We start from the raw sequence: 9,017 nt of genomic DNA, 5'->3' as shown, positions 1-9,017 counted from the left end.
AATATATATATATATATATATATATATATATATATATATATTCTATCCTAAATATAAAAACAATAAAATTAGACAGATTTTTGATAGACTCTTTTATATACCTCGTCAAAAATTTCAGCAAATGTGGTTTGATATTAATTTTCTAATGGGTGTATTAACATATATATTCTAACATAAATCCAATGTAGTTTTGAAAGATATATGTTATGTCAAAATTTTGTCTTTAAATGTAGACGAAGATTTGACGAACTTACTATGAAATCCATATTGTTTAAATTTTTATCCATTTCCAACAAATCTCATTTTACTGAAATAACCATATTTTATTTTAATGTGATGGATGCACTAAACACCATTTGATTTGGATATTGTTTAAGTGTATGTACTACTTTGTTCCTTATAAATTGATGGTTTACAGTTCTCACACATTTTTAAAATTAATTAATAGGAGTATTTAATTATACATTATATTATTTTCCAATACAAAACTACACTTTCCTATAATGCTATATATAACAATTAACCAATAACAATTTAGTAAATTAATCAGATTTATCAGTTAATATATTTTGGAATTGACAAAACAAACTTGGCACACCAATAGTCTCATAATAAACTTGTCTAGCAAGTTGAAAAACGGTTCATCAACGTCCATGGACGCTCTAACGATGATGCTGGTATCTGCGTCGCAGATCATGACTACCAAACTTGTTACCAAATTGCGTCTATGATTGGGGTAAGATTTTTTGCCTAATTTAACTGAAACCTTATTTAAGTGTCGATCTCCGTTGATTATGGGGATAACGGGATCTTTGTTTGGGTGGGTAGACGCGCATTGCTTCGTTTATTGGCATATCTATCTAGGATTTTCAGTAATAATATAGGAATTCTGTTTATATTTGAAGCTAATTGAAGAGAATTTATGATTTATGATTTATGATTTTTTTGGGAATATGCGTTTCCGGATATGGTATATAATCAAGCACCCATTTTGTTTGTTTCACCCTTTTTGTAGGAGGAGATCCGCAGAGAAGAAGAGCGAACGACAACAATGTTGTTGTTCAGATCCAGGAAGAAGCAACGACCAAGGTTTACCAGGAGATTTCTTTGATGTGCTCATGAGTCTAGCTGATGACATTTTTGGTCACGAAGTTGGTGGTGTTAATCTTGGACTGGGAATGTATCATTTAGCGTAACATTCATAAATGGCATTTGAAGGGCCAACATGATACTTTTTAAATAAAAATACAAATTTCAAGAAATATCAAACAGAATTACTGACTTAAACAATAAAAAGTATTAGCTCACACATTTTTAAAAATTATTAATAGGAGTATTTAATTATATATTATATTATTTTCCAATACAAAAACACACTTTCCTATAATGCTATATATAACAACTAACCAATAACAATTTAGTAAATTAGTCAGATTGATCAATTAATATATTTTGAAATAGACAAAATGACAAAATGACCATTATAAACTTTTTTTTTATTTAATCTTCAAAGGAAACAGATTTTGTGAAAAAGAAACGGGTCATAGACATATGCAAACCACAAACTAACGATATAATTAAAAGGGGCATTCTCAAAAATACCCCTTTTTGCTTGCCCAATTTTTTAAATACCTCTCCTTTATACCCATTTTTTTAAATACCTCTCTTTGTTAACCATTTTTAAAACTACCTCTTTTTATGTACAAAATGATCAAATTACCATTTTTTTGAGTGATAGCAAGAATGTACAGTCACCAAAATCAACAAAAATTTACCGCCAAAATCGGAAAAAATCCCGCCAAAATTACAAAATTGGATTTTCCCGTCAAAAGTTTTGAAATTTATACATTTAAATAAACATATAAAAACCTTGTAAACGCTTTTAAAAACTTTTTAAAAAACTTTTTAAAAAACTTTTAAAAACCTTATAAATACCTTGTAAACGCTTGTACAAGGTTTTTAATAAGTGTTTAAAAAGTTTTCAAAAGATTTTTATAAGACATTTACAAAGTTTTTACAAGGTTTTGCAAGGTTTTTATAAGGTTTTTAAATCGTATAAAACCTTATAAAAATCTTATAAAAGCCTTGTAATTTTTTTTTGCGAGAAATTTTTTTTGTCAAAATTTTTTTTCGAAATTTTTTTTGGCGGAAAAATTTGTCTTTTATTTTATTGATTAAAATATTTTTCATATAAGGGTAAAATAGTCATTAAAAATTAAAAAAATGCAAAAATGAAAATAACCAAAAAAGATGGCATTTTATAAATATAATATATTAAAAAGTGTATTTCTAACAAATTCTCTAATTACAAAGCAATTAATAATAAAAGAAAATCATATTTGCACTTGATTATGAGCCATGTTGGTCCTTTAGAGTGCCATTTATGAATGTCACGCTAGATGATATCGCCTTAGTAACAAGATTGGCTGAAGTTGCCACTTCATGAAACTCACAAATCTCAAAACCTGTAATATCATTTTTGTGAAATTTTTTAAAAAATTCTAAAACATCAACTTATATAATTAAGAACAAAAGGAATATTTAGGTATGGATGTATTGGCTGAAAAAAAAAAGGTATGGATGTATTGGCTGAAAAAAAAAAGGTATGGATGTATTGATATTTGCTGATCTCATCCTAACGTTAGTAAAGTATTTCGCTTGGATCATGCATGCTACGAAATCATTTATGTTTTTGAGTGTGGACGAAGTGGCCTATATATTTGAAGAGCTGAAATGGTTATGAGTGTAGGTGATGAAAAAGTATAAGAAGCTTATAATAATCGAATTGGATTGTTAGTTTGTTTTGGCACAATGTTTCTAACTTTCTCTTTATATATATTTAACCGTATGGTTATCTAATTTATGTTGATGCATGTGCTCTATTTTTTGGTGTTTTAAAACTTAATTTCATAGTTAAATTGTGTGACTAAATACTAATTGTGTTGCGCGATATGGCATGAATTAGGTGTAAATAATCGTGAAAAATAAATTCATGTTTTCACCACAATTCAACTCCAAACAGTTGTGTTACCTTGCATTGTAAAGTTTTGCCTATGATTTGGGCTTTCTCGATCCAAGTGTCGANNAAAAAAAAAAAAAAAAAAAAAAAAAAAGAATGTATATGACGTTGAGGCAAAATCTCTTTATACTGCAATGTAATAAATGGAGACATGGGTGACATCCATGCAAAAAGTCTTAATGTAATTGGTATATTGTGGATGAAAAGATGCACTTATAAGTATAGGTTTTTACATCTCAACAAAGTAGAGGTGAGCAACGTACAGCTGTTGAGTATTAAGCTAATTATCAAATTATTTCGAATAATTAAGCAGACAAAGTTATTTTAGAGTAGGAACAGGATGAATAAAGGTTTCATGGTTTTGCAAACAGCACCACAAGAACCATGAAGCTAAATGCATTGGAATTTTCAAAAGCTGAAAAACTCCATGAACAAAACTCGACACTTGATGGATATCAAGAAAATATAAGATAACTGCACTTGGGTGGGAGTGGGACAGAGACATCAGACATATATCATATCAATACTCCATCAGATCGAAAAAGTTGTAACAACAATAGAACGACAATACTTTGTAGCTAAAGTCACAGTATAGTAAAAGGTGGAGATTAAATGCATAATTATAAAAAACAAACTTTCTCAATGTGTAAACAAAATTTCAGATCTACTAAAAGTCAATTCTAATATTTAAAAAAAAAAATTCTACACTCTTCTATCGCATTGTATTATGGGATTCATCTACCGTGGTCCTCACTCTCACTGTCTCACAGAGTCATATCTCGAAGAGTGAACACTCCATTAGATCGAAAAAGTTGTAACCACAAGAGAACGACAAGACTTGTACCCAAAATCACATATGTTAAGCTCCGATCATAGGAAGTAGAGTTCGAGGACGCAAGCCCTTATATGATAATAGGTGGAGATGAAATACATATATGTAAAAAAATTTCAGATGTACAAAAAGTCAATTCTAATATATGNGGTGGAGATGAAATACATATATGTAAAAAAAAATTCAGATGGACAAAAAGTCAATTCTAATATTTGTTAGATTTACTCTCTCTCTCTCTCTTCGCATTGTATTATTCATCTACCGTGGTCCTCACTCTCACATCTCAAAGAGTGAACACTCCAAAAGAAAAATCAAGAAAAAGATGGGAAGTTAAGTACATGCATGCACCAAACTCTTCAACAAGAAGTTAAATGGTTAGAGTTCCATGTATCATAATATTTAAATCCAAGCTTATTAGGGTCCATTTTTATGGTGTTATTGGCCCACAGTCCTTTCTCCAAAAACATATGTAAATGATCATCTAATGTATGATAGTGAATATGTCTCCAAGGAGACATCTAAAGGACTTACCGACCCATGGAGATGAGAATGGGAACTAAGTATTGGTGGGTCATGCGGTCCACGTGACACCTACACACCCCGACACACTTAACTTTTGTACATTTGCTACTATGTTTATCTATTTATGTATATACATGATGCACATGATCACATGTGTAAGTATGTATAAATTGTGTATTATATCGTATCTATATGAGTAATGAACACCTCTACGCATGTACAGCTGTCGTTCAGATAAGTATGTCTCCTAGGAAACAAAGTGCTCTCGGACTGGGGGAAATATATCATCATTTTTTATACTCTAAGTGTCAAAATATTTAAGATTTTGCAGTGAATGGCGAGAATAGTATATTTGCTCCACAATCAACCAACGAAACCTAACAATAACGTTATTCTCCACTATATAAACTCGACTCGAGCGACATCTAATGTTACAATTACAATGTTAGGGCTCAATACTTGCTTAATTACCTTTGACATAGAGCATATATGTAAAGAATAAATTCTTATAACAATGTCTGTGGACAATTTATGAAAAGCATTAGACATATATAATTACAAAGTTTTTTATTAAACAGAATATTTTGAAGTAAACATTACATAGGAGTTCGATCCCAAATATAGAAGATATTACAAGTTCCAAGAGATCAATTATAGCAATAGAAGTTACTATTTAACAAATAATAACTCAGAAGAAAGTACTGTAATATTTTTAAAGCACGACATAGTACAGACTCTTAATTAGCTCACATGAAAAAAATCGTAAAACTTAACAAATATTTCATAAACAATGTACCACGACGGAACTCCGCCGCCGTATAATTCCTGCCGTCGGGAAAGAACTCCGACGGTTCACCGTTAACGTCACATTGTTCATGTCAAAAGATCGTTCACCCATCCGAGATCAAGATCACCACTAGAACCAACTTCAAAGCTATTCTTATCCCTAGCTTTCGCCGCCGTGAAAAGGCCACCGCGTGGTGTGAATTCATCGCTGAAGAAGCTCGATGACGGCTGGCTATGGAGGTAACTTGGAGTAGAAGAAGGTGAAAGAGCAAATTGTAAAGGACTGCCTTGATGCAATTGGAGATCTCTATCTCCGACATCAAGCCACGGCGGAATACGGTTCTGGTGGTGGTTGCCTAGATTCGCTGAGGCGATCATCGCCGCCGTGGAAACTGGCATGGTAACCGGAGACGACGAGGAAGCCGCCAGTGCTTCCGTGAGACTAAAGGAATCTAAAGAACTAATCAACTCGTTTAGCACGGCGGTGCGGCGTCGGCTCAGCCGTGAAAACGCAGCGGCTTTATCAGCCGGAGACAACGGTGGAGACGAAGACGGTGATCTTGACAACCCCAAAAGAGTGCTCGTCGGAGAGTGTGAACAAAACAAGCAACACCGGTTATTTTTATTACTTAACACCGACGCGGGAGATGACGACGCCGATCCGCCGCAACCACCGGAGATATAATTCTCCGGCGAAGACGGCGGAAGAATTCTAAGCTGACGTGGAGAATGAGCAAAGAAACATACTTTTCTCTTACAATGCTTACCGTCTTTACAAGCTTCCGTACGGTAACGACTAGGGTGAAGCCAACACTCAAAAACACCATGCGCAAAGCCGCATTGGTCACCACGGCTACAATCACCGCCGCCTTGGCGACTATACTCAGGGCATACTTCGCCGATGTAGTGAAACCGGCGAGGGTCACGACGACGAGCCTTCTCACCAGGATGAGAGAAAGGACAGTCAGTCCAATCATGGCTACGGCTACGTGTGCACCGTCGGATCTTGAATTCGTACATCCGGAAATGGTCCCCGGCGTAAGGATCTTCCGAGTCAGAGTCGTAAGAATAGTCACTTTGGTCTTTATAGTCCCGAAGAGGACTTGAAACCGACGAAGGAGACTTGGAGGAGGAGAGAAGCTTTCTCGGCGGGATATCCACCGTTGGTCTATTGATGTGGCCGACGTCCATGTCTACGTGGCGAAAGATGAGAGATTGAGAGATATATATATACTTCGTTTGTGAACTAGTTTTGGGTTTTGAAAGAGAGATAAGTGTGGGATAAAATGAAAGATGCCTAATTGTCTATATATATATACGAGATATGGAGTGGTTATTAGAGAATAGAGATGAGGCCAAGAAAAGTTAAAGGCGTTTTATATTAGTTGTTGACAAACAAAATATCAAGACCTTGGACGTGGTTATATTCGGCTTTATAGGATATTTTGCTTAATAACACCATGATTAAAAAACTATAATTAATCTATGGTAAAATTAAAAAATTATAACTTTAAATATACAAAAATATATTTAATAGTTAATATATATATATATATATATATCTATAAGTTGTTTTATATAAAAACATGAGACAAACCTAATTTTAAAACTAAAGTGTTATTAATAATTAATTAAAAGTCAATCCAACCTATAAAAAAGACTTCATAATTTAAAGAGTCAAAAATATCAACAACATTAAAATCTGCCTAAAATTTTGTAACACATTTTATAAAGTAAAAAAAAAAACAAATCTTCTTAAACATCCTATAATATATATAGAACCACAAAGAGATTATAATATATACTAGAAAAGAAAAACATAATGATTATTAATTTTATATATTTATAATTCAATGCACCTCATTAATTAGTTTTAGTTCATATATTTACATTCTCTTTTAATCATATATATAGTCTGAAAATTTTGTTAACATTCTAAACTGAAATGTTTAGTAGTAGTATATATGTTAGTGTTATTGTTGTGTAGATGATAAGTAATTATAAGTTATTTTAAAAAAGGAAGAAGGATGATGAGGTGTAGAGTAAAGAAGGGGACAAAAGGGAAGAGTTCGTGGCGAGAGAATATAAAGATAGGTTCATGCAACTGAGTAGGAGCTGGCGTTCTCTTACGGATATCGAGTCATTGTTTCTGAATATACAATTTGATATATTTTTTTTAGATAGGCATATTTACATTACATGCATGTGTTATCTTATATTCTTGATATAAAAATTAAAGTAGCTAATGGTCAGGAGTCATGACTTATGGATAGTTCTGGAGGAAACTTTGCAACACAGAAAGGCACGTACATGATAATAAAACACTATTAAACATAACCATATAATATCTATTCATAATACATGTAACTTTAATGTTAACAAGCTTTCTTGATTTCTATAATTGTTACGTGGCTAGCTCACATGGAAACAAAGAACCTTTGTTTTTTTTCTTCCAACCGGTAGTTTCTTCTCAACGACAACTGATTCTATGTGCAAGTTTTAAAACTTACATTTTTTTTTTGTTACGGTCAAACAAATCGAAATTATAACTTCAATACAAAACGTTCCCAAAACAAATACGCATATGGTTTTTTTTCATTTGTATACTATTTAGGGATCCCTACGTTTTATGAAACAAAAATATTGTCGACGACATATTTTAACTAAACTTAAGGCAATTCAAATGTTTTCTTAATTTAAACGACAAAGATAAAGAAATTTTATATTGAAGAAGCATTTCATTCGATTTGGCTCTTCAGCACTTTTGTAAGAAAACTGAATTCGAAACCAAAAATGACACCAAGACCAGACTCAATTTTTTCTTTCAATTTGGCTGTCACATTCTCTGAACCAAAATACTCTAAAGCTGAAAAGGTTGTACGATAATAAAAAAAAAAAACAAAACCAAAATTGAATACAGAGATCCATTTTTGTTACCCCCTTTAAAAAATTGGCCACACAACAACCCATCAAGTCTTAAACCCTGCATAACAAATCACCATACACACGATATCATTAATAATGGTTTTGACTATATAATTTATGTTTTTATAATTTCTTATATAACGAGGATCATATTGAGTTGAACCCAAACTAATCTCAAAACCTACAAAGAAAATTCAAATATATTTCCACTTAAAATAAAAACTAATGTTTACATACTTACGTGGAGCAATCCATGCTAGAGGAGATAGGGAAGCTGAGATGTGTGTTGCAAAGAAGAGGAAGCTGTTGGATCTTATCAGCCAAGATTGGAGGCGTATAACCTCTCGTCATTATCTCAATACAATTACACAGAAGCCTCGGGTTCTCTTTTTTGTGTTTTGCAATTACGTTGAGTTTTGCGATATGGACACAACATTTTTTATCGGGTTTGTAGTAATAGCCCGTGAGAAAGTCTAGACAATAAGCAAAATAATCATATGTGTATGCACAAAATGGTACGTATGAGTGAACCTGAATCAGTGGCCTAGTGTGATCGGATATCACGAGAAGTACTAGTAGTAGTGATATCACGACTAATTTAGTCGTGTGTGTATCCATTTCTAGACTTTGATTTGATGACACAATGAGACAAATAAACTCTTAGACTAATTAACTTGATATATAATTAAGGAAGATTGTACATATAGTATTTAGTATTAGTCATGTTTAGTTCATGAGTTTTTGGTTTTGTTGATAGTTGGGGCATCGTATACGTATATTACCAATGAAACAATACCAACTGAATGAACCTAGCTAGGTTTTTTTTTCCTTCATAAAAAACGATTAAAAAAAACCTCAGGAAAGAACTAGCATAATAATAGTTACTAGGCGAGATTTTTATGTGCAAGTTTTCACTATATTTGTAAATAATGG

At 32.4% G+C, this 9,017-nt stretch overlaps 2 protein-coding genes across 2 annotated transcripts; both read right to left on the bottom strand.

The window, feature by feature from the left end:
• Positions 4,922 to 6,503, bottom strand: LOC104760517 (zinc finger CCCH domain-containing protein 61). The gene has a single exon (XM_010483459.2). The coding sequence runs from the start codon at positions 6,348 to 6,350 to the stop codon at positions 5,247 to 5,249; it is 1,104 nt and encodes a 367-aa protein (XP_010481761.1). The 5' UTR covers positions 6,351 to 6,503; the 3' UTR covers positions 4,922 to 5,246.
• LOC104760516 (non-specific lipid-transfer protein 13) lies at positions 7,953 to 8,736 on the bottom strand. Its single transcript, XM_019240305.1, has 2 exons — positions 8,326 to 8,736; positions 7,953 to 8,142 (listed from the first exon to the last, which is right to left on the bottom strand). The coding sequence occupies exons 1-2, from the start codon at positions 8,700 to 8,702 to the stop codon at positions 8,136 to 8,138; spliced, it is 384 nt and encodes a 127-aa protein (XP_019095850.1). The 5' UTR covers positions 8,703 to 8,736; the 3' UTR covers positions 7,953 to 8,135.

Source organism: Camelina sativa, chromosome 18 (assembly GCF_000633955.1).
Source record: "Camelina sativa cultivar DH55 chromosome 18, Cs, whole genome shotgun sequence".
Taxonomy (NCBI): Eukaryota; Viridiplantae; Streptophyta; class Magnoliopsida; order Brassicales; family Brassicaceae; genus Camelina; species Camelina sativa.
The sequence above is the reverse complement of the archived record's forward strand: the minus strand, read 5'-3'. Positions and strand labels throughout refer to the sequence as shown.

Excerpts from the sequence above, each read along its gene's own strand:
- LOC104760516 (XM_019240305.1), bottom strand. The coding sequence starts at position 8,702 with ATGGATACACACACGACTAAATTAGTCGTGATATCACTACTACTAGTA.
- LOC104760517 (XM_010483459.2), bottom strand. The coding sequence starts at position 6,350 with ATGGACGTCGGCCACATCAATAGACCAACGGTGGATATCCCGCCGAGA.